A 25,137-nucleotide genomic window follows, 5' to 3' on the forward strand; every position below is an offset into this window, starting at 1 on the left:
TTAGTGATGTGGCTGGGCTGGATGTGTTTGTCGGCGATGTGTTTGCTGCAGTAGGAGTCCTGGTCCGGATGGAAAAATGGCACCGTTTCATGAAACGAAAGCACCAAGACGGACCTCCTTGGAAATGTTAAATTTTCATTTCTTCTGCTAGCGTTACTGCTTTTAGTCGAATGGTGACCGTCGAAACGCTTCTGCCACTCGTTCTTTGCTCAATGATCCACTGCTCGAGTCTTTCCTCCAACTCGGGCCACCTCCAACTCTCCCACAACCCTGATGAGGATAAGCGAGAATGGATCGACGGAAAATTGGCATTCCCAAAAAGAACACAAATCAAACACACTGCTCTCAGGCACATCTGTTTATTTAAAGACTTGTTCAATCTTTATTATGGAAAGGTATGACTTGTCTTGAAAGGTATACTTGAAAGGTATCAGAATCAGAATCAGAATCAGAATATTTTATTAATCCCGAGGGAAATTAGGGTTACAGCAGGCAGCACGCTAATGGTGCATGCGCACTTACAAAGGAACCTTCTGACCATCACATTGGGGAGACATGTCAGAAAGGTAGGCTGATAGGAAAAAACAACGAAAATACACTACATGAGGTAAGAGGAGGAGGAAAAAAAACTCCACTCAGAGTTTTTTCCAGTTTTATCCAGTATGACTATCAAATGTATTCAATAACCCTTTAGCAACAAACAGCTATACTTTTCTTTTTTTTTTTTTTCATGAACAAGTTACAGGGGATTATGACTGCACTTTGAATTTTGCATTGTATTTTCTATTATTTTGGAGGCAAAATGTATATAAGATTACTAGTGATAAAGTCAGATATAGATAAAGTTAGTATATAGTGGTATTTATTTTGAAGGGGGGGGCAATTACCATCACTTATTCATTTTTATAACACAGGTCTATGGTTAGATGATTTGCAACTGATAAAGACAGAAATGAAAACATGAAAAAGAAATTACCATCCTTTAAAAAAAACAATTGTCTTCTTTTTGTGTAATTTCTCTATCATTTTATATTCTTCTTCTCCTGGATGTGCTCCTGTTTTAAATTTTTTGTTTTTGAAGATTTCAAAGTAATGGCTCCAGCTTCCCCCGCTGTCTGCTCCAAACCCAAAGATAGTGACCTGGGGAAAAAAAATTGAAGTAAAGATTTAATGTATTGTTTCCACTAGGAGCATTCTATTTATTTGTTTATTCATTCATTCTTTTATATATATTAACTAATAGCATTCTTAAAAGACATCATTATCTCCATGTCCTATTGAGGACATGAAGAATCTGTCTCTTAGTAGCTTGTTTAAGTTATACCACAAAGCTGACTGAGGAGTTAATGAAAATCAGCCCATAGAGCACTTTATGCATAAATGCTGTGATGACAGGGATTCTGCAAAATGAATAGGGATGGGTAGTATCTTCACTGACAGTTTTAGCGTTAATGAGAGCACTCACTGGAGTGAAGGTTCTTCTAACAGTACAACAACCCTAAGCATGCAACCAAGATAACAAAAAAGTGACTTCTTGACCACTCTGTAAATGTCCTTGAGTGGTACAGCCAGATTCCAGACTGGAACATAACTGATAATCATTGATAATTGCTTGTCAGTCCTGGGATCCCCTAAGTGTCATGTTTCTGGGTCCTTTTGACCCAGGCTTTTGTTTTCTTTGTTTTCTTTTTTTTTGGTGGGGGGGGGGCGTTGTGCATTTTTGGTCATTCTGTATTATTTTTGAGTTCACTTGTATTCTATGGTTCCTAGCTTATTCTGTTCAGTATGGTTTATTAGATCTCCCCTTGTGTCTTTGTCCTCTGTCTCACCTGAATGTCTGTGTTTATACAATGTGAGCCTTGTGTCTTGTTTCCCCTCCATGTGTTTTATTCCTTCATATTTCCCTAGTCCATCATTTTTGTTCTCTCTCTCCCTCGCTCCCTCTCGGTTGCCTCTCCTCCATACTTTGATAGTCTCCCGTCAGTGTGCGTTATTTTGTGTTTGCTCTTCCCCTGTCTCTTTATGGTTATTCATGTCAGCTGTGCTTTACATGTGTTTTCACTTCCCTCATGATCCGTCTGTGTATTTATGTCCGCATCTCCCTCAGTTCCGTGTCCTCATAGCTTTGTGACTCTCCCTGTGTTTCCCTGTGTGAATGATTATTAGAATTCCCCAGTTTAGTTCTGTACAATTTTTCCTTTTTCCAGCAATAAATCCGTGTTTTTTGAGTTCACTTCCTGCTTCTGGGAGTCTGCTTTTGGGTCCTATTCCTGCCTGCACACAGCGAGTTCATGACACTGAGGCCACTTGCCCACTTTGTTGTGTTGCCTTCACCCACCAGATCTTCTCAAGGTCCAACATGTTGTGTCCATCTTGCCGATGTACTCATGGATCTTTTGTTTCATCCTAGTCAGTGGTTGTGACACTCAATAGACCTTGGTCACCTTCCCTTCTTAGGACAATGTCTCAGGTGGCTGAGTTGCAGCTTTTCCAGTGGCCTCTTCATGGTTCCTATTTGCCTGTTGAAGTCCCTGGTACTTGTGGCTATCCTCAGTGTCTACAATGTTCTGGTAGTGCAATTCCCTTGGTTCTGAGTAGTTTCTTTCTCTTTATTACCATCTGACAACAGTTCTTCCGTCTGAATGACATTCCAATGTCATTGTTGTACATCCAAGAGAATTGATGTCACTCCTGGCATACATGTAACACCTGTCTCATGTAGCTGTGAGTGGGGCCTGGGTCTCAAAGGTGTAATTTGCTTTTGATATTGTCTTGTTCATGCTTATAACCCAAAATATAAATCAACAAGCAACGAGACAAGCATATCAATTGAAATGCACTTCACTTTAGTGAGTGATTCCCAGTAGAAAGAAAAAAACGAAATAAAGTAAAAACATTTGAGTTTAGTGGTAAATTAATATGTAGAACTGATAAAGTGGTGTTCACTACATTTCATTCACTATGATCAGGGGCGCACATAAGTGGTCCGCAGGTGCGCATGCGCTGTCAAAATAAAAGACGTGCACCAGATAAGAAGTTGCAACGCGCGCTTGCGTACATATAAAAAGCACTGTTTTTGTTTGCTAGAGTGGGATTTTCACGGCATATTCTGCACCACTTCTCTGTGCGTTCATCATTTGTTTGAAGCCAGCTCACCTCCTGCAACCACTTTTCCGAGAATACGCGCTTCTTTTGCGGGTTCAGACTCCTTCTGACATTTCTTTGGAAGTGGAGGAACACCAAAGTAATTGCTTAAAGGAGCTTGCTTCTTCGACATCTTTAAGTGTTCTAAACAAATGTCTGTCCTCCTCCAGAAAATCTTATGTACGCAAATGCGCGGGTAGCCCACGCACACTCAGTCCCAGACGTTCTTAAAAATAAAACCCTTGTTGCAGGCCTAAATCATGGCTGGGGTGCACTGTGGCCACTTCACTTATAAACAACCAATAAAATAAAAGGCGCATGCCAACATCGATATTCAGAGCTTCAGACAATTCAAAGGGACAGATGGGAAAAAAGGGCATCAAGGCTACCAGCAGGGTTCAGCCACGACACACAAAACCCACAGTCACACTAAATTCAAAACTCAAATCAGCAGAAGAGACCATATGAGCTTTGCTTCCATCACACTGGTAAAACGTCTGTCTCCTCCTCCTCTTGGTAGGTTACAACAGCTCCACATATGAGGTACTTTCAACCATGAAAGTAACAGCATGTTGCTAGTTTACAGACTCAAATGTCCACTCGATAGCAGTAGCTTATCTCTCCTCCCTCTCTCACACACAGTAGACCCCACAGCCCACGCCAAATCCCACCCCTTTACCTAAAACTCTTATGGATTGGCTGGGGGCACACGAGCTTTATTACATGCCTATAAAATTAAACAATATAATAAAGGACACTTCAAAATGTAAATAAGAAGGCAGTGAGTCTAAACAATACACATCACATACGTTAAACACGTGCATTCCAAACTTTTCCACTTAAAGGGTAAATGATATAAATTTTAAATAGTTTCTCTCTACATTTTAACTATTTGTCATGGTCCTGGGTCAGTGACCCAACGCTTATGATGATGATTATTATTTTTTGAGTTCTGTGTTATTTTTGGTCTGCCTTTGAGTCTGTGTCTCTGTCTGTCTATGGTGTCACCCCATCTGTTTGTGAATCTGTCTGTTTAGTTCAATGTCTTGTCTGGTTCCATGTTTCTGAGTTTCCTGTTTTATTGTGAAGGTCTGTGTCATATGTGAGTGTGCTCAGTTTACGTTTCCCCTGCCTCGTCAGCTGTGATTTCTCCCAGGTGTGTTCCCCTCCTGTCTCTCATCCCTTGATTACTGCCATCTGTGTATTTAAGCCCTGTGTTTCTCTGTGTTAGTGTCGCGTCGTACCCTCAACTAGCTGTGTGTTCTGCTTCTATGTTCCTAGTGTTTGGTCTTCTGCTCCAGTTTAGTGTTTCTTTCCAGTGTTTCAGTCCTTGGTTCCTCTGTTCTGACTTTTGGTTTTCTTTTGGTGAGTTTAGTTTGTACGAGGTTTTTCTCAGCAATAAAGCTGCGCTTTAAGTTTCACTTCCGTGTCTGAGTTCTGCATTTTGGGTCCACCACTCCTGCTTGCCTGCCACACAGCGATTCATGACACTATTAATATACTTTTTAAAATTTAAGAACATAATGACCTGAGATCGCTTTTTCAGTAATCAAAATAAACAATTTGTTTTGGCAAAGGCTACATACAGCTTGATGTCATCCAGATTGAGTTGTTGAATAACAGTTGCACTATTCTGTAGTTGGTTTCCATAGCCAGGCTTGTTAATGAACTGGCTAAGGGGATTCGAGCTTATGCAGAACAGCAGTGGGGACAGAGCATCTCGTTGGTAAATGGCACATTTGATAAAACTTGTGCAACTGGCTTGAAGTTTGCCTGTATTGTTGTTCACTACATCTCTATTTAATACACTCAGTACAGTTTTCACAATTTCTGTTGCTGGGATCTTAGCTCCACTAGCCACTGAACATTGTTGTTATAGGTTGCATCCTTCTCTCATATGCACTTCCACTTTTGTTAAATCTTCAGCCTTGGTGGGGCTGTTGTCATATTGGCAAGTGGTACATTTATTTATATATATATATATATATATATATATATATATATATATAAAAAACACCCAGCACGCCCCTGCGGGCGGTTTATCCTTCAAGCTCGGGTCCTCTACCAGAGGCCTGGGAGCTTGAGGGTCCTGCGCAGTATCTTAGCTGTTCCCAGGACTGCGCTCTTCTGGACAGAGATCTCCGATGTTGTTCCCGGGATCTGCTGGAGCCACTCGCCTAGCTTGGGAGTCACCGCACCTAGTGCCCCGATTACCACGGGGACCACCGTTACCTTCACCCTCCACATCCTCTCGAGCTCTTCTCTGAGCCCTTGGTATTTCTCCAGCTTCTCGTGTTCCTTCTTCCTGATATTGCTGTCATTCGGAACCGCTACATCGATCACTACGGCCGTCTTCTTCTGTTTGTCTACCACCACTATGTCCGGTTGGTTAGCCACCACCATTTTGTCCGTCTGTATCTGGAAGTCCCACAGGATCTTAGCTCGCTCATTCTCCACCACCCTTGGGGGCATCTCCCATTTTGACCTCGGGACTTCCAGTTTATACTTAGCACAGATGTTCCTGTACACTATGCCGGCCACTTGGTTATGGCGTTCCATGTATGCCTTGCCTGCTAGCATCTTGCACCCTGCTGTTATGTGCTGGATTGTCTCTGGGGCATCTTTACACAGCCTGCACCTGGGGTCTTGCCTAGTGTGATAGACCCCAGCCTCTATGGATCTTGTGCTCAGAGCTTGTTCTTGTGCTGCCATGATTAGTGCCTCTGTGCTGTCTTTCAGTCCAGCTTTGTCCAGCCACTGGTAGGATTTCTGGATATCAGCCACCTCCTCTATCTGCCGGTGGTACACACACACACACACACACACACACACACACACACACACACACATATATATATATCATGGCCTAAACCAATCATGAAGGCGCTGCTTAGAGTAGCTAAACGTGCCACTAAAGCACCGCAGCACCGACTCCGTGCTGCTGCTGTTCGATCAATTTATCTGTCACGCACGTGTCTCTGCACAGATGTGCAGAAAAGGGAAATGGCGTTGGGAATTCCCACAATAATCCAATAGCGCACATCGACGCTTGCACATTCAACATGCCAATGTTCCGCCATGAAAATCCTAGGTCGCATTGGTGCGACCAGCCGTTCAAGTAAAAAAAAAAAAAAAAAAAATTCTCTGCAACTCTGAAAGTCTCTGTGTGGTCAACAACAGACACACATTACGCCAATGTCGTCGTCTAAACCAATTAGAGATAGTCAAGGGCAGAACCTCTTAGATGTCCATGCCCAAGGTAAAATGTTCAGATATTGAAATGTTCAGTTCGAAGCATTTGAGGTACTTCTAATTTTGACTTCCTTTTTACTTTATATATCTTGAGATATTTTAAGTTTAAATTTCCGCTCAATGAAGCACTTTAAGCACAATTTAGCTGTATGCTAAAAGACAACCCCACACCATAATGTTCCGACATCCAAACTTCACAGTTGATATGATGTTTTTGGGTGATATGCAGTAACATTTTACCTCCAAACATGGTGTGTATTATAGCATCGAAAAAGTTTAATTCTGGTCTTATCTGACCAGACTATATTCCCCTTGTCATGGTTCTGGATCATTGGATCCAGTATTTTGAGTTTATGGTGTTTTTCCAAATTCTTTTTTGTTGTAATGTTTTAGTTTTATATTATTTAGTATTGAGTTAGTCTTCGTATTGCTGCTATGTTTAGTTATATTTCGGTTTCCATGTTGTCTTTTCGATGTGTCTTGTCTCCCCTTCCTGTTTACATGTTTCTCTTCCCGTGTTTTGTTACGTTTTCCTTTTTCTGTCATGTGCGTTCATGTATGCTGCTGCTCTCTCTCCTTCGCCTTCTCTCTCTCTCACTCCTTCTCTGTCTCATCATCCATAATAGTTTCTGTGTTTCCCTTTTTGTCTCCTCCCTTTGTTTCCCCAGTCTGTCTCGTTCCCCTGTGGATTCCTTCTTCCCAGCCTGTGTTTAGCCATTAATTCTTAGTCTCTGTCTTAGTGTTCCCTGTTTTACTTTGACGGTGTTGCATCCTTTGTTAGTGTGTTCAGTTTTGTTTCCTCCTGTCTTGTCATTATTATATTTATTTTCCCCAGCTGTGGTCCCCATGTGTTTCCTCTTCCCTAGTCATCCTCTTGTGTATGTTGTAAGCTGTCATTCATTCATTGTCAAGTTGTTCATTTGTTTCATGCAATGTCCCAGGTATCTATGTTCAGGTTTCATGTTTAAAATTCCAGTGTTCTAGTATTTAGTTTGTCCAGTTTAGTTTTATTCTTATCCATTTTTTAATCTTCTTACTCTATTTATATTTATATTGTATCCCGTTCTTATTTATTTTATCATTTTACCGTGTATATAGCCTATTGTGGCATATCTCCAGTGTTTCCTCGGAGGGGGCTCTCTGCACTGGGGCTGTGATCGACCGTGGCTGCTGGGTCTCTGGGGGTCCTCTCAGCCTGGCTGGGGGGCTCCTTTGCCTCCCTTCTGCTGTGTGCCCAGCCTGGAGGCTGTGGTCCCGGTGCAGATGGCTCCCTGTTATAGTGTTTCCTCACTTGGCTCATGTGAACCCTGCCCAATTTTTACTCTTTAAGTGTGCGCGCGTGTGTGTGTGTGTGTGGGGGGGGATACGTGTGTATGGTCTGTGAAGGTTCTCAGTCATCCAGGTCATCGTAGTCAAAGGAGCTTGCAAAGAAAAGCGTCTGGACTTCTTTAAGTTACTTGAAGACGTTTCACCTCTCATCCGAGAAGCTTCTTCAGTTCTAAGGTCAAATGGTGGAGAGTCCCAGATATAAACCTAGTGGGAGTGACCCCCCACAGAGGGACAAAAGGACCCCCTGATGATCCTCTAATCACCTGAGCCAAGGTGTGAAACTGGGTGTGGGTCCCAATCAGCCAGAGTTTCGGGTGTGTTCATTGTGAAACCTGGCCCCACCTTATCATGCGAATTCCTGAGGTCAGATGGCCCAGGATGTGAGTGGGCGTTAAGGCGTCTGGGAAGGGATCTCAAAACTGGATTATAGATGGCAGAGAGTTGGTGTCGTAAACCCCCACCTCTGTTCAAAGATGGTCGCTCACAGTGGACATAGATGGCTTCTTTCACTCCTCTTTCAAACCATCTGTCCTCTCTGTCCAAAATGTGAACATTGGCATCCTCGAAAGAGTGTCCTTTATCCTTAAGATGCAGATGGACTGCTGAGTCTTGTCCTGTGGAGGTGGCTCTTCTGTGTTGTGCCATGCGCTTGTGAAGTGGCTGTTTGGTCTCTCCAATGTAGAGGTCTGGGCATTCCTCGCTGCACTGTACAGCATACACCACATTGTTAAGTCTGTGTTTTGGCATTTTGTCTTTCGGGTGAACCAGTTTCTGCCTGAGCGTGTTGCTGGGTCTGAAATACACTGGGATGTCATGCTTGGAGAAAACTCTCCTGAGTTTTTCTGATACACCGGCTACATAGGGGATGACAATGTTGTTGCGTCTGTCCTTCTTATCCTCCCTCGCTGGTGTCTGGTCTTCTTTTCTGTGCCTCTTTGCTGACTTTAAGAACGCCCATTTAGGATAGCCGCACGTTTTGGGACTCTCCACCATTTGACCTTAGAACTGAAGAAGCTTCTCGGATGAGAGGTGAAACGTCTTCAAGTAACTTAAAGAAGTCCAGATGCTTTTCTTTGCAAGCTCCTTTGATATGTGTGTATTCACATCATTTATGTTAATGAGAGTGTGGGGAGTGAGTTGGAGGGTGGGGTGGGCTGCTTTTAACTATGTAAAGCACTTTGTGCTACATTTTTTGTATGAAAAGTGCTTTAAAAAATAAAGATTGATTGATTGATTGATTGTGTGACACGTTGGTAATGGGACACCTTTTTTATAGTTTACGAGTTGGAACTGAACCAGCTGATTTTAATTTGCACTAAGTGGCAGGATTTACAGTTACTGATAGATTTTAGCTGGTATCATGACTTAATGATTTTTTTTTTAATAGAGCTGGCAGAATTTCAAGAAAATTTTTTCACTTTGTCATTATATTGTGCATATTGTGTGTGAAATTCTGAAAAATGAGTTTGGAACAATAACAAATGAAGGGCTGTGATACTTCCCAAACAGCCTGTATATTTTGGTATGAAAATAATGTTTTAATGTTTAGATTGAGTTAATGTTAATTTTCAATGTTTAAGTGATCATCATACTTGTTACTTTAGCAGACCTAGTGCCTACAGATTATATTCAGACATTTAAATATATTCAGCCAACTGTTAGATTTTAAATAAAATATTTTAGTAGAACTGAAAAAATATATACATCAAACATAAACTAAGGAAATTTCTGAATGTAGTAACCCTTGATTTTTAAATGTCAACTTAATTTTATTTATATAATACATTTAAATGGTAAATGGCCTGTATTTGTATAGCGCTTTACTAGTCCCTAAGGGCCCCAAAGCGCTTTACATATTCAGTCATCCACCCATTCACGCACACATTCACACACTGGTGATGGCAAGCTACATTGTAGCTACAGCCACCCTGGGGCGCACTTACAGAGGCGAGGCTGCCGGACACTGGTGGACTCTGACCCCCACCAGTAGGCAACGGGTGAAGTGTCTTCCCCAAGGACACAAGATCGCCCATTTAAACAAAACCTGACACAAAAATTGTTTTTCAGGCAAACAAACACATTCAGCTCAAAAATCATGTTACACTGTTCTTGCCAAGTTAAAACTAATTGTTGAATCTGGTTGACTCCAACACTGGCCCTGTATTTAGTAGAGATGGACCGATCCGATATTACGTATCGGTATCGGTCCGATACTGACCTAAATTACTGGATCGGATATCGGAGAAAAATAAAAAATGTAATCCGATCCATTAAATATCACGAAAGCACCTCACAAAACTTGCAACACGCCGTAACTCACCTCAGAAAGTTAGCACGTCGGAGCAGTATGCATCACGTGATAGAGCGGCTGTGGCATGCGGGACCTGTGGTCTGGATAGCATTTGGAGCTTCGCTAGCAACCCGGCATTTCATCTCCGACAAAGTTATCCCCGAGAGAAGTAAAGCAAGTGTGTAAGTCCATCTCTGAATGTTTGTAAAGCATTCCTGCGTTAAGCTTAACAAGCGATATATGGAGCGACTGCCTCTTCTTGCTGCTACTTCAATCATGAAACTGCTTAATGATCAGCTGATCGGCTTTTCTGTCGCGAGTCCATCTCTCTGGTTTGTTTTTGGCCCACTTTGCACCAGAAAGAGGAAACCAGCGGCTAAACAACAGCAGCACGTTTAAGCTTGATCAGCTGTTGTTAGAATTTATTTATTATTACTTTCTACTCGAGGATCTTTTTCTACGTAGCTGACGGCTGGTAACTGTGCAGGGGCGGATCTAGCAAAGTTTAGCCAGGGGGGCCGATAGGGCATTAACAGGGAAAAGGGGGCACAAAGACATACTTTTCTTTCTTGTTCTCATTTAAAATGTCGAGCTTTTAATAAATAATTATCCGAATCTTACACCGAAAGTTTTAATTTGATGTAAAATGAATAGAAGTCAATTACTGTATATAGTGACTATTACGTCTAATATATATACCCTAGTAAGCTATAGTACTTTTTCCTTTGGGAAGGTACCATCTGTACAGTCTGCAATTTTGTTGAAGAAAGATGTTGAATCTATTTAATATTTCTTGAAAAATAATTGATTTCTGTGCATTTTTTTTCCACACTGCATCAAATTAAGGTTGATTACGTCGATTAAGCATCATGAGGTGGAGCGTGAGGGGTGGTTCCCTATTTTTTATTTATTTATTTTTGTTGTTGCTGGGAGTTGGAACCCTATTAGTTAGGTTGCTTAATATTTACGCTAAGTACTCTTTAAAATACCAGAATAGGGAGGATGGTGTAGGTTTAAGTTTATTAGATTGATCAGTATTGCTGAACTATAAATATTTTTTTTTTGCATATAGGTATAACAGAATAGCTTTAGTGTAGTTGTTGTTTTAAACTTGAGTATGAACTTATACAAAATGCAGCAAGATATTTTTAAAAAAACAGTTTTATTGATTAAAACACACTATATCGGATTCATATCGGTATCGGCAGATATCCAAATTTATGATATCGGTATCGGTATCGGACATAAAAAAGTGGTATCGTGCCATCTCTAGTATTTAGCATTGAATCAATACCAAGTGTAGTGGCGGCACTCCATCTCTATTTCACTCTTCTGTACCACCTTTAGGAGTCAGTCTGGCAACATGCATTTGAAACGCGAGCAAGTCCAGGTACTTTTCTTGCAAAAAAGATGTTTATTGAAACTTTTAATTTACATGGCAAGACTCGGTCAAAAAACTGTGTTGCTTCCAGCTTATCCGACTCCCCAACTACGTAATTACAGTGTGCCGGAAGCCCAAAATACTAAAAAGTGCATTAGAATGTCGCACTTTTATATTCTATACCTTTAACAAAACAGTTTTTTGAAATTAACTAGAAATTATATTACTAATATCAAACGTATAATGTATATTTCTCATCTAATCATTTTACCAGTACCAATAAAATTAACCTTTAACACTAGAATTACTGAGCCTCTTTTTTTTCCTGGTACAAGTCCCTACTACTAGATCTATTAGCCCTGCGCAAATTTGCGTAAATCCCCTGAACCTACCGGTAAGACCTCCTAGAATTACTGACTTTTTTATTTTCTGGTGGATGTCCTGAGGTGTTAATCACCCCTGCTGAAATTTTCACAGGTCATCAGCTCGATTCTCCTCCTGTTTTTGTTGTGCAAACCACCCATTATCTTTGAGGCCTGGAAGATTTGCATTTGTTCACTCAGAGTAGCTCAGATCCAAGGTAAGAGAAAAATCTGTGTTACAACCCTACAATGGAGCTGAAGGCCTCTCAGCAGAGTACTAGGAGGTGTTAGGTTCAGGGAATTTACGCAAATTTGCGCAGGGTTAGTAAAAATTCAAATTTTTTATTTGTCACACACACACAACCATACACAGTATGACATGGGGGTGAAATGCATGTATATGTATGTATGCATGAAATAAATGTAGTAGCTCCATTGTTCTCCTGCTTTTGTTGTGCAAAACACCCTCCCCCAACCAGGAGAGATTTGTGTATGTGTAGGAGTGGCATTGCTTGACTACAGCACAGTACTGTGCATAAAAGCAGACCGACCAGGAGGGAGAATCATTTCTTCTTCGCATTTCTGAGAACGCACATCAGGATGGCCTCCGTATCACTGCCATGCAGGAATAACCTATCGGCGCAACATCCTTGGGCCTTGCTTCAGGAAATGGACGAAGCAGATTCTGATGGAGGAGAGGTTTCATTTGTCCAGCAGGCCACTGATACCTCCTCAGAAGAATCTGAAAAGGAGACGGAAGAACCCAACATGCCTCCTCGGAAGAGGCCCCCCTGGTACTGGGAAGCCCTGTCTGAGCCAGACGGCAAAAGAAGGCACTGCGTGGGTAGAGGAGGACAATGGAATGCCCAGTACAGGAGCAAATCGCTCGTGCTTCACTGCGCAAGCTGGACCCACAGAGTCTGCTAAGGTTTGTCATTGCCATATTACATATGATATTTATATAAACCCATTTAGAGTGAGGTTCATGTAAATTTACCATTCTCTATTTGTTTATCTTCCAACAGCGTGAAATTACATGTGTGCTCCAAAGCTTCCTTTGCCTGTTAGACGTGGGAATGCTGCACACCATCAGAGAGTGTACGGTATACCGTACACTCTCTGTAGCAACCGTCTGGCCTCACGGTAACCTTTGTACACAACTGCGAATTAGCTCCTGTGGTTCGCCAGCAGTGAACTGTTCCAAAAAATACAGCTTATCTTGATCGTTATCAGTCTTTTGCTCTACTGCTTGTTCGAAGGCTCTTATGAAGGCCTTATACTGTAGTGCATCACCTTTAAAAACAGGAATGTCCTTTGATGGCAACTGAGCCAGCTGCTGCTGTTTCACAAGTAACTCAGTGATTACATTCTGTTTCTGCATGACTGACAATACATCATCACTTCTGTTAACGTGACCATTAAGCCCATGAGTGGAGACTGGATGTGGTACCTGTGAGTTTTGCACTTGTGAATTAGCGTGACTACTCACATCATCTTGTTGTGGGAGCATTATGCCAACTCTTTCCTTTTTAACTCCTCGACCTTGGGATCTTTGTATTGACACATAACTGCTCAGACCATCTTCAGATCTTTCACATTCTTTGAGCACCTTTAATTTTGCTTGACTTTCTGCTAATGCAGTCTCCAACTCTAACTCTTCTTTTTCCGCTTTGACTCTTGCTGTTTCAAACTCAAGATGTTGCCTAATCCTGGCCAACTCTAACTCAGGTTCTTGCTTTTTCTTCAATGCTGCGGCTCTTTCCAGCAAGGCTGCGTGTTCTGCCTCCTGTTTAGCACGAGTGGAGGAAACTCTAGATGTTGTAGATGCTTGGCTGACTTGAGACCCACGCGAGCTATGAACTGCATCCTTTCTAGCTCCAACCTGTGATGCGCTGTCATCTGGGTTAACAGCTTCCTCCAAGCCAACTGTAACGTGCTCCTGCTGCTCAGCTTCATTTGGAATCATATGCTTATGATCCTCTGCTATCCATTTCTTTGTTGTTTTCATAAACTCTCTTATTGATGCCATTTTGGGCTCAAACCAATTGTCCTGGTCAAATATTTTTTCTTCTTCAGACAAAAGGCTCATAACCTGGTTATTGTGACTTTGAAACTCATTCAGAGCCTATGCAAAGTTACTTTCCACCCTTTCTTTCAAATTTTGAAGGTTCTGAGCATCACTCATCATTATCTTTATCTCCTTTATTTTGCCTGTGATTGTTCCTAATGTTCGTCTTCTTAAAGCAATACATCTTTGTAATTTTTCTTCCAAAGCCTTCTCTGTTAACTTACATGTTCTTCCCACCTCTCTTTCATCTGCCATCTTATAAGTTGCAGGGGTTTATTGGCTCAAGTTGCATGCACTATTTGTCTTCTGCTTAGAATTTTTAATAGACATAGTGTAAACCAGCTTCATAACATGCCAAAAACTCCACATTGACTGTATCTGTCACGGTTTTGGGTCCGTTGGACCCGGTATTTTGAGTTTATTATGTTTTGGTTTAATTTTGCATCATGGATTGTTTTCTTGTTCTCTTGTTGTGGTTGTGATTATTATTATTACAGTTTCATGTTTCTGTTATCCATGTTTTAGGAATTGTGGCTTCATGTATAGTTCAGTTCCATGTGTCATTTTCTGTCTCTCTGTGTTGAGTCCGTGTCTCTGAGTTGTGATTCATGTTTCCTGTTTTATTGTGAAAGCCTTAACTAGAAATTATATTCTTAACATCAAACACGTATATTTCTCCTCTAATCATTTTACCAGTACTAATAAAATTAACCTTTAATTGGCTCTTACATCAGGTATGGCATTTTTACACATTGCTATCCAAGAGTTATGTAAAACTACTTTCAGCTGTTCTGTTGACACAAGCGGGTAGGCTCTACATGTTCGATTTGGCAATACTTTTAACACTTGATATCCTTCATGGTACCACCTTTAAACACAACCCATGTGTCTTTAGCTAGAGTAGTTGCTGCCTTTGGTTTGCAGGTAAATGTGTCAACCATCAGATGTCCACTCTTCTTGACTCTTCTTGAAATAACCATAGATTTCTGTTTTAGTCATGTAGTCATCTAAGGCAGACTTTTCTCAACTTTGCTGGTAAATCAGTGTTTCTCAGTGTTTAACTACCACCACTGTCAGTCAGATGCATAATGTACAAATTGTTTAAAGTGAACATACCTCATCACACATCACTAGGCTGAGAACCACAGCAAGAAAGCCAGTGGATGGATAAGCACCCTTCTTTCCCAGCCATACTTGATGAACATATTTCATGAAAGCCGGATGGAGGATCCAGATCTATTATGAATCAGACATAGCCTTAAATCTGAGTTTTATGAACTATTACTTTCTGCAATGAATTCACAAAATACTTTACATTAGCACGACTGTAGCTAAAAGAAGCCAGTATTTGTTTTTGGTGGTATGGCCTTGACTATTGACCTGCATGACCTTCCAGGCACATAAATGCCAAGTATGAGAGATTGGGAAAACCATAACAATACCTAATACAGAGCAGAGTAAACAGTAAATACTGCAACAAAGAAAAAGCTGAGGTGCAGGTGACTTGTGAAATGGCTTGCACATCTGTAGCAATACTGGATATGCTAAATCAGGTTAATAGTAAAACCTACTGTATATGAGATTATCCAGTTCAGTGTGTAAAATCAGCTGACTTTGTTTCCTGCCTGAATTAATGGTAGCTTATATGCCAGTTTTGTTCATGTAAACCTAAAATACTCACCAAATCTTTGTTAGCTATCTTCTTTAAGTTTGGAGCACCATTTTCCCTGTTAAAAAGATGAAATGAACTGATTACATAAATAAATGCTAATAATTACCTAAGACTAGCACATCACAACAAAAGATTAAGTTGTTCATATAACAATTCATATAACTTTCTGCACTTTTTGCTGTTTAAAAAAAGAAAGGCTGACCTCTGATGGGTTGTCTCAAAAACTGTTTTGTTTAATGTGGTTGTTCTAACAACAAAACAAAAAAAAACTATACTGCATTTTTCCGTACAATTAGCTAAAACTATGTTGCAAACCAGTTAAAATCTGATATTCAGAGCAAAACAGTTGCAATACAATTTCTGGCAACATAGGTTTTAAGACAGTAGCCCTTTTAGCCTACCCTCGATTTAAGTCCTTCATGAGCCACAAAAAGTCATGTGTTTTGAAAGGAAAAAACAAGAGATGAGTGGTATTGTCCAGTCTAGTAGAACTCTCTGGATACATGACATGATGAGTTGTTTTGGTTCCAACATCTGTTTCATAGCCTTTGGTACGCCCCCGATTGATTCTAAATAATACAGAAGGATACATATTTAGCACACATTTTTGCATTTTAGATACATGAATATACATAGACTTATATTATATTGTGGCGAGCTCAGACAAGGAGGAGACGGAGGTATCGTTTGGTCTTGCTTCCCGTGAGCTAGCCAGGGAGCACAGCCGTTTATTCACATTTTCAGAAGAACACTGCCGCTAGCTAACTGCTCAGCGCGGCAACAACAACAACAACACAGGGCGCCCTCTGACCCCCGAAGGACACACCGTCGCAGCGAGAGGGCGTCACCTGTCACTATGGCAACATAAACAAAACATAACTGTACAAACAGAACCCCGAACAGCCCTGACCCGCTACATAGCCCCCACCTAAGGGGTCAGTCGTCCCCGACGACCCCATCACCCCACACAAAGTCCTGCAAATGTCCAGGTGCCTTCTTTTGGCCATGCGGTGCCACCATCATCTCCTGCTGGAGTGAGCGGTCGGTACGGTGAGAGCCTGTCCCGGTGCAACACCACCATGCGCCCCGGGCCCGGCATGCGGATACGGTACACCACGTCTGTTAGCCGCTCCACAACCTCTGCCGGCCCTTGCCAGTGACTGCAGAGTTTGGGGGACACTCCTCTCTTGCGAACTGGGCAGTACACCCAAACCTTGTCGCCAGGCATGAAACCCCCCCTCGGCACTTGGTGTCGTAGGCTCTTTTCTGTCGTACTCCGGCGCTGGCCTAGGCCTGGCGGGTGTAGTCATGAACCACCTGCAGCCGCTCCCTGAGCCTCCTGTAGTAGTCCATCTCTGGCCCACCATCAATCTCCGGCTCGGGGGGGGACCCGAACACCAGATCCACAGGCGTCCGGAGCTCCCGTCCAAATATCAGAGCGGCAGGTGTACACTAGCTGGACTCCTGCACCGCAGTCCGATACGACCAAAGGACCAGGGGCAGATGTCGGTCCCAATCTCGCTGGTGGCGGCTGGTGAGAATGGCGAGCTGGGTGGCCAGTGTGCGGTTGAAGCGCTCAACCAAGCCATCGCTTTGTGGGTGGAGCGGTGTGGTTCTCGTTTTCTCCACCCCCAGTCGCCGGCAGATCTCCCCGAAGACCTTCGATTCAAAGTTATGCCCCTGGTCACTGTGGAGCTCAGCCGGGACCCCAAAACGGGTGAACATCTCCTCCACCAGCTTCTCGGCCGTCGTCGTTGCGCTCTGGTCCGGCACCGCGTAGGCCTCTGGCCACTTCGTGAAATAGTCCATAGCCACCAACACATACCGGTTCCCTGACTCTGTGACGGGGAAAGGCCCTAGGACGTCCACTCCCACTCTTTCCATTGGGGCCTGTTAAATTATAATATTATTTTATGCCATGTTATACCCCTAATTAAAGATTGTGAATTATTATGTAGTTTTAGTTTGCAGTATTCTCCTGAATTAGAAGAAGCGGATAACTATTGCATTAGTTAAACTGATTTGCATTACATTAGACTGCTGATTTATTGTGGATGAATGATATTGTTTTATGATGTTATAAGAAATACTGTTTGCAGAAAGTCATCGCCTTATTTGTCTGATTAGAAGAGAACAGAGCATGCTGGAGTTTTCTGCCCCATCTCAGCAGGAGCAGATAAACAGGGAGCCAAGGTCATAACCTAGGCGCCGTGTGAGAGAAAAGCATGTGAATGTTTAGGCTTTTATGATAAGGTGGGGGCACCAGAGGCTATAAGAGTTTGATTAATGCTCCACCATTTTGAGATCTGAGGCTGTCTGCATACAGTGTCCATCTCCCACGTGTGTGACTATTAAAATCATCGTTTGACTTAACCCGGCCGGACCAGTGTTGTTATTGTGGTTTTTTCTCTTGTCTCCATCCCCAATGTTTGAACTCGTAACAGGCCCCCACCAGGTACTGCTGAAGGGGGGCAGTGGAGCGTTGAGTTGGGCCCTTCTGTGCCGTGCAGGTGTCACAGCAGTGCACATGAAGTTCCACATCCCGTCGACAGCCAGGCCAGTAGAACCGTCCCCTGAGGCGGCGGACAGTTTTGGCGTTCCCATAGTGTCCTGCCCCCACCGAGCCGTGGACCAGCTCAAGCACCTGTGACCGCAGCGACCAAGGCACCAACAGCTGCAGGAGATCTCTGCCCTGACCGGGGGCCCGCCATCTCCGGTACAGGAGGCCGTCGTGGGTCTCCAGATTGTTGTGCTGAGAGTAGTAGGCTTTCACCTCGGGCTCCGGTCCCGACACCCCCGTCCAGGCGGGGCGTTGCGCCGCCTCCAGCCAGGCCCCCACCTGAACCAACGTCGCGTCGGCCTCCTGCTCCCGCTTCAGCTGCTGCGTTGTCAATGGGAGCCACCCCCCTCATCCGGCTGTGGCCTGAGCAGTAGCCACCCCCAGCACCTCCTGGGCCCGCTCTTCCTGTCGCAGGCAGTAGCGGCACTCGACGGCTACGCAGGGCCGTCTGGAGAGGGCATCAGCTTTGCCATGCTGTCGACCTGGCCGATGCTGGATCTCGAAGTCATAGCCCTGAAGGAACTCCAGCCAGCGGGCCACCTGCCGTTCTGGGTGTTTGAAATTCAGGAGCCAAGTCAGAGATGCATGGTCAGTGCGCAGGAGGAACCGGCAGCCATGCAGATATGGCTGGAAGTGCCGCACCGCTAGCACTACGGCCAGCAGCTCCCGCCGGGTCACGCAGTAGTTCCTCTCGGCTCGCCCCAAGGCCCAACTGAAGTACGCCACCACCCGTTCTCCAGCCTCGTCCTGCTGGGAAAGGACCCCCGACCCCTGCATTGCTAGCATCAGTGTCCACAATGAAAGGTTGCTGGGCGTCGGGGTAGGCCAGGACTGGGGCTCTGGTGAGGGCCTCCTTCAGCTGTGCAAAAGCCGCAGCACAGGCATCCCCCCAGCCAAACAGCTGTCCCTTGTCAGTCAGGCGGTGGAGGGGGTTGGCCATTGTCGCGAACCCTTTGATGAACCGACGGTAGTAGGAGGCTAGGCCCAGGAAGCTCCGCAGTTCTTGGACGTTCGAGGGAGTCGGCCAGTCCCTGACCGCAGCCACTTTTGCGGGGTCAGTGGCGACACCTCGAGCGCTGATCACATGGCCCAAGAACGTGTTCTCTCTCGCCAACAGGCGGCATTTTGCGGGGTTGAGCCGCAGCCCAGATCGTCAGATGGCACTCAAGACCTCGCTCAGGTGAGACAGTGCACTGTCGAAGTCACCACCGTGCACCAACAGGTCATCCAGGTACACAACGCAGCGGCTACGAGGGATATCCACGAGCACCCTCTCCATCAGCCTCTCAAACGTCGCTGGCGCATTGCAGAGCCCAAATGGCATGACCCTGAACTGCCACAGCCCCTGTCCAATGGTGAATGCCGTCTTAGGCCTTGCGTCGGGGGCTAGCTCCACCTGCCAGTAACCGCTGCGTAGGTCGAGGGAGCTGAACCAACTGGAGCCGGTAACGTAATCTAGGGCCTCGTCGATCCGTGGCAGCGGGTACGAGTCCTTCTTGGTGACTGCATTGAGACGGCGAAAGTCCACGCAGAACCTCGGGCTGCCATCCTTCTTCCCCACCAGAACCACGGGTGCCGCCCATGGGCTATTGGACGGCTCGATTACCCCAGTCGCAGCCATCTCACGGATCTTCTCTTCCGCTACCTGCTGTTTCGAGAGGGGCAGCCGGTGTGGGCGCAGACGGATCCGAAATCTGCTGAGCGGCAGCTGCGAGACGCCTGTCTCGTCTGGTCCCCGCTCCCTGCTTTTGACCGCGCTGGAGAGCAAAAGTCTCTGCGCCAAGAGTAATAGCCAGCTTTGCGGTGTCGACGCAGGCCCCCCAGTGGCTCAGCAAATCCAGGCCAATGATGCGCTGGTCTTGAATGTCGGCGAGCCAGAAGTCGTGCACCAGCTCTAGACCCTTCACTCGGATCCGCAACGGTTTCTTCCCCCGCATAACAGTTTTCTCCCCCGTCACTGTCATCAGCTGGGTGTCTGTGGGCAACCAACCCTTCACCAGTGGCCCGGATGTTTCAGGGAGCACGCCAGGTCGTATCAGGGAAATGGTAGACCCCGTGTCCACCAGGGCCTGGCATGGCTGGTCCTCAACACAGCAGCTCAGGTAGAGTCCGTTGAGGTGCCCAACTCGGCCCACCACTGTGCATCGTCCTTGGAGGGGGGCAGGAAGATGGAGCAGTGGTCCCCTCGCTACACCGCTCCCTCCTCGTTTTCCTGAGGCTGCATAGTTCCGGTCTTCGGGGCTGGTGCTGGGCAGTCACGCGCCACGTAGCCAGGCTCATCGCACCGGTAGCAGCGGTCGGTTGGTCGACGAGGAAGCCTCCGGGGCACCGAGGGTTGCAGCTGGGACATCTCGGTGACCTCCCCCTCCCCGTCGCAGTCTGCGGCTCTGATTTGGGGGTAGTTTGGGGAGGGCGCCTGCTGGTTAGGTCGCGAGGTGAGCACCGGCTCGGCCCTTTCAGCCTCACGAAGCGCCTCACAGAGGGTCTGAGGCATGGCCAGGCGGACGTGTTGGCGTAGTCGCTCTGGGAAAAGTCCTCGCAAAAAAGCATGCAGGCTAAGCTCACGGGCCGCTGCTGGAAACTCCGGGTAGCCACGACGAGCATACAGCAACACGTCTGCTGCAAAGGTGCCCAGGCTCTCTCCGGTTGGTTAGCTGCTCTCTGCTCTGATCAGTGGAGTGCCGCTGCCCGAATCGCCTCTCGAGTGCCGCGGTGAGGGCCCAGAGCTCATGCTGCTCTGCCGGGGCTAGGTCAAGGAGTATCTGCAGTGCTTCTCCCTCTAATGCTAGCGCTAGGTGTGTAGCAGTCTCCTCTTCGCTCCAGCCACTATGTCTGGCGGCTAGCCGCACTTGTGAGAGGTAGGGCTCTAACGGGGTTAGCCCGTTGTATTTCGGTACCTTAACTGGGGTGGTAGGCATAACTGCTCGCGGTTGGGGGCTCGGCGTGTGGGTCGACAGAGGTAGCCCATGAAGCATTGCACTAGCATCTGTCGCGATGGGCCGCCACCGCGGTGTGCTCGCACCATCGGAACCCGTCGGAGGACTTAGATGGCCGCTCACATCCTCTCTCTTCCATCGCCAGTTTACCAAGCAGGGAATGTTGTCCTCGACGGCTTGCTCCAGCCTCTGAATGTCTCTCTCCATTACGGCGAGGGTGAGCCATCCCACTTCTGACACCAATGTGGCGAGCTCAGACAAGGAGGAGACGGAGGTATCGTTTGGTCTTGCTTCCCGTGAGCTATCCAGGGAGCACAGCCGTTTATTCACATTTTCAGAAGAACACTGCCGCTAGCTAACTGCTCAGCGCGGCAACAACAACAACAACACAGGGCACCCTCTGACCCCCGAAGGACACACCGTCGCAGTGAGAGGGCGTCACCTGTCACTATGGCAACATAAACAAAACATAACTGTACAAACAGAACCCCGAACAGCCCTGACCCGCTACAATATTATACTATATTATATTATATTATATTATATTATATTTTTCGTCTTGCAAGAACATTGTTTACATTAGATTTTGTGTTTGTGTTAAATGATTATTACCTTATTACGGTATCATGGAAATCAATCAGAGGTCCATAATGCGATCCTCTCAAATTTCCAGAATTCCCCACCACGGCACAACTCCTGCAGTGATCAGGACGAGGTTCTCCAATATCTGCAATTGGTGTTATTGTCTGAAATAGCCTCTCTAGAGTTTTATTGTACAAAGTCAAGTTCTGAAGTCTTGCCCCCTGTAAGTTCTGACAAAGAGGAGAAAGTTATTGAAAAAAAATCAAACTTCCCCACAGAACAAAAATACTATAGGATTTCCCAATGATTACAAGTTCATGAGTCACCAGTAAGTCTGGCAAAGATCCTTTCAAACATACACTCCTCTTGATTAAGCTCACAGTTAGATCTTGTCTAAATGCCCACCCCTGTGACTTTTTCCATATCAGCATCAATATTATGATGCACCATTTACAACAACTGTGAAAGATCACTGAAGCTCAAGAGTAAAAAATGTATACTAATTTAGGCAAAAATCTTTTTAGGCCTGAAGTTTATTTCAGTACTTTCATTTGGTATTTAGAATTGTTCTGAAAAGTTTAAGACTGATCTGCAAGATACAACATCAGGATTAATCTGTAAGTTTATTCAAGCATATGAGTTATGCACATTTATGCAATGATAGATTATGAACAGTACTTACACAAACATATTTTTTTGTCTTTCAATTCAGATAGAGTCACAGTTTTACCTCAGAGCTCTAAGTTATCATTAGTGAGAACCTCAACCCCTGGGCCTGAACGCTACCCCTTTCTTGAGAGAAACAAAAAAATACTCATTGCTATATTAAGCCATTTCTTTTGACAGAAGTTATATCCAGAAACACTCCATAAAAGGTTGCAGACCAAAACAATTACCTTACTGATTGTCTTACTGATGAGTGGGAATTCACTCACATGCTATTTTGCCCCATTTAGTAAATCTGGCCCTTTAAAGAAAATGCCAACAATCCAGTTTTATGCGTAGGGAGGCGCTTTCATATTGTGATATTGCGACTTTCACTAAAGGAACTAAAAAGGTTTTCCAGAACTTGTCATTGCCAGTAAATGATAAGGATTTTACCATTCTTCAGGTAGAAATACAGGAGGATGAAGAGTGCAGTATATTTAAAAAAAAAAAAAAAAGATAGTACAAGGTGCTTTAAATTTGTGTAGTTTGTTTACTTAAACAATAGAGGAATATTTGTGCTTTTTTTTGGATGGAGGTAGACCATGTCATTTAACAGCAGCAATATGTTGTTAAATGTCATGACATACTTGAATAATAATAATACCTTTAACATCACCACAGAAGCCAAAAAAGTGATATGTTGATATGTTGTTTTTTATTATTTACCTTCCACCAGAGGAAGTCTTTCTCTGAAGGTATATGTTTCTGTGACAGAAAGGGTTCAGGAGCTTCGCTGATGATGTCATTAAACCAAGGATCACTGTCTCTTAGACATTTCTGACAGCCACAAAGACTCGGCTCGCGATGACAGAAGGTATATCCAGAAAAACTCCATAAAAGATTGGAGACCAAAACAATTGCTGTGATACTCAGTAGCGGGAAAATGCTAACTCTGGATCTTCCCCATTTGAAATACATATTGGCAGAGTTCCAATCTGAGAACAAATACATGTATGAATGTGAAAAATAGGACTAAGCCTTTAGAATACAGTAATAGAAACAATAACTCTTTACTTATAAATATTTATAGTTTGCAGCATATTAAGAGCATTGCACTGGAATGCACAAAATCGGATAAGCATAAAAAGTTGGTTTGTGTCCTCTTATATTCATGGCATTTGAACAGATAGCATTTACCAGCATAAATCACCTCCCACATTATTAGTTCATGTAAGTAACAAGATCTGTTGTTTGAAGTTGAATAAAACAGTATGACACCCAACAGAATGGAAAACACAGTACAAAATATTTCTAGATCTTGGTCAGATTCTGCATTTGCATGAACTGTTTATCTCATTGTTTTCTCTGCTTACCTCTGTTGCTGTTGAAAAACTCCTGTTCAGTTAAACTTTCATTGTGGTTCTGGTGCTGATTAACCTAAAATGAAGTAACATAGCAACAAAAACAACACAATGATTAAAAAGCAAAACAACTCAAAATGGCACTCATTAAAATTATCCCATTTGCTTCTGAAGAATTTGACTACACAATATGAGGCCACTCTATTTGAGGCAGAACAAGATAAATTGCTAAACTGTTTGAAAAAATAGGAAAAAAAGAAATCTGGGAAATGCATACTAAATAAATGCAAACACACTTCAGAGGTTCGCTACAGATTAGTGTGAGATAAGACAGAGTGTAAATGTAATGCATCTTACCAAAAACACATCAAAAAACCAGGAATATGAGTCAAGAAGAACTTGTAGGATATATCTATTAAGCTATCCATGTAGCTATCAAGTAATGAGCAACTGCTCAGTGGGAGAGGGAGGGAGGGAGGGAGGGAGTGGTTGTTGACTATGTGCAAATAACTATAGAGGTTGTGTCTGACTTGTGCATTGCCACACAGAGAAGTTGTGGCACTAAATTGTATTTTATTATGACAACCCACAAAACCGACACACATGCAAACACATAGATATACATAAATACCTTTAAATATATATTCTATCCGGTTGTTCAGTGATGACGCGACAAATCCTACTTCCGGGTCTAAAGTAGTGTGCGTTTAATATGGCTTTTAGAATAGAATAGAGAATAGCCTTTATTGTCATTGTACAGAGTACAACGAAATTGGAGTGCCACTCCCTTGGTGCAAGTTTCAATAATAAATATAAATGTAAAATATAAAAAGTACAAAAAAAAACAATCGTAAGTACTCAAACAATAGTATGTACAATATATACAGGATAGCAGCATTAATATAATGACAGTATGAATAGCAGCATAATATAATGACAGTGACGGTATGGAATAGGTTCAATTGTTTTTGTGCTTATTTACTACGGTGATAGCTCTGGGAAAGAAGCTATCCCTGAATCTGTTTGTCCTGGTTTTATGTGACCTGTACCGTCGGCCTGACGGTAATAGTTCAAACAGTTGGTTGCTGGGGTGAGAGTGGTCCTTGATGATATTGCCAGCTCTGCTGAGGTACCGAGAGTTTGCAGTGACCTCCAGGCTGGGCAGAGAGCAGTTGTGTTGTTAACATGTTTAATGTTATGTATTTTCTTCTATTTGATCTCAAAAAGCTCCTAAAACAGTGAGTGATCCCTGTTGACCTCCCTCGGCTTTTATTACCACTAATCATTTATTTAAGCTCAGTTTTTAAAACCTTAGGATGTAACTACAGCCCAGCCCATGCAGCAGTATATGAATGACTAACCTCGTATTGTGGATGGATTATCTCAGTTGTTCTCCTGGCTGAAGTTTGGTCCTTTTACAGCATCCTGCCATGCGATTACATTTGTTCCTGACCACCGAGAACACTCACGTTAACTTTTATCGAGTGGAAAAAAGTTAGCTTGTTTATATTATGCTAACATAGCTGTGTCACTAGCGGTCACGTAGCACATG

General features: G+C 43.9%; 1 protein-coding gene across 2 annotated transcripts; it reads right to left on the reverse strand.

Moving 5' to 3' along the window:
* Positions 1 to 353: 353 nt before the first annotated feature.
* Positions 354 to 25,085, reverse strand: LOC146549711 (CMP-N-acetylneuraminate-beta-galactosamide-alpha-2,3-sialyltransferase 1-like). 2 transcript variants are annotated; one of them, XM_085263462.1, is made up of 8 exons: positions 24,947 to 25,085; positions 23,598 to 23,661; positions 22,951 to 23,219; positions 21,607 to 21,806; positions 15,900 to 16,067; positions 15,508 to 15,553; positions 14,943 to 15,062; positions 354 to 1,140 (listed from the first exon to the last, which is right to left on the reverse strand). In XM_085263462.1, exons 3-8 carry the CDS (start codon positions 23,200 to 23,202, stop codon positions 973 to 975), a joined length of 954 nt encoding a protein of 317 aa, XP_085119588.1. In that variant the 5' UTR covers positions 23,203 to 23,219; positions 23,598 to 23,661; positions 24,947 to 25,085; the 3' UTR covers positions 354 to 972. The 2 variants fall into 2 exon arrangements, with proteins under 2 accessions (XP_085119588.1, XP_085119587.1); XM_085263461.1 differs by lacking the exon at positions 24,947 to 25,085 and adding an exon at positions 23,943 to 24,018.
* Positions 25,086 to 25,137: the final 52 nt, after the last annotated feature.

The sequence above is a fragment of the Mchenga conophoros genome, linkage group LG22 (assembly GCF_057382185.1).
Source record: "Mchenga conophoros isolate Kocher_MC1m ecotype Shallow Benthic linkage group LG22, M_conophoros_male_GT1.1, whole genome shotgun sequence".
NCBI lineage: Eukaryota > Metazoa > Chordata > Actinopteri > Cichliformes > Cichlidae > Mchenga > Mchenga conophoros.

Bases quoted from the DNA above. Each gene is read 5' to 3' on its own strand.
- LOC146549711 (XM_085263462.1), bottom strand. From the start codon at position 23,202: ATGTATTTCAAATGGGGAAGATCCAGAGTTAGCATTTTCCCGCTACTG. The intron at 16,068-21,606 runs GTAATAATCATT...TGTATTATTTAG, and splicing joins TTCCATGATACCGTAATAAG to AATCAATCGGGGGCGTACCA. The intron at 15,063-15,507 runs GTGAGTATTTTA...GATTCATAATAG, and splicing joins AGATAGCTAACAAAGATTTG to ATCTGGATCCTCCATCCGGC.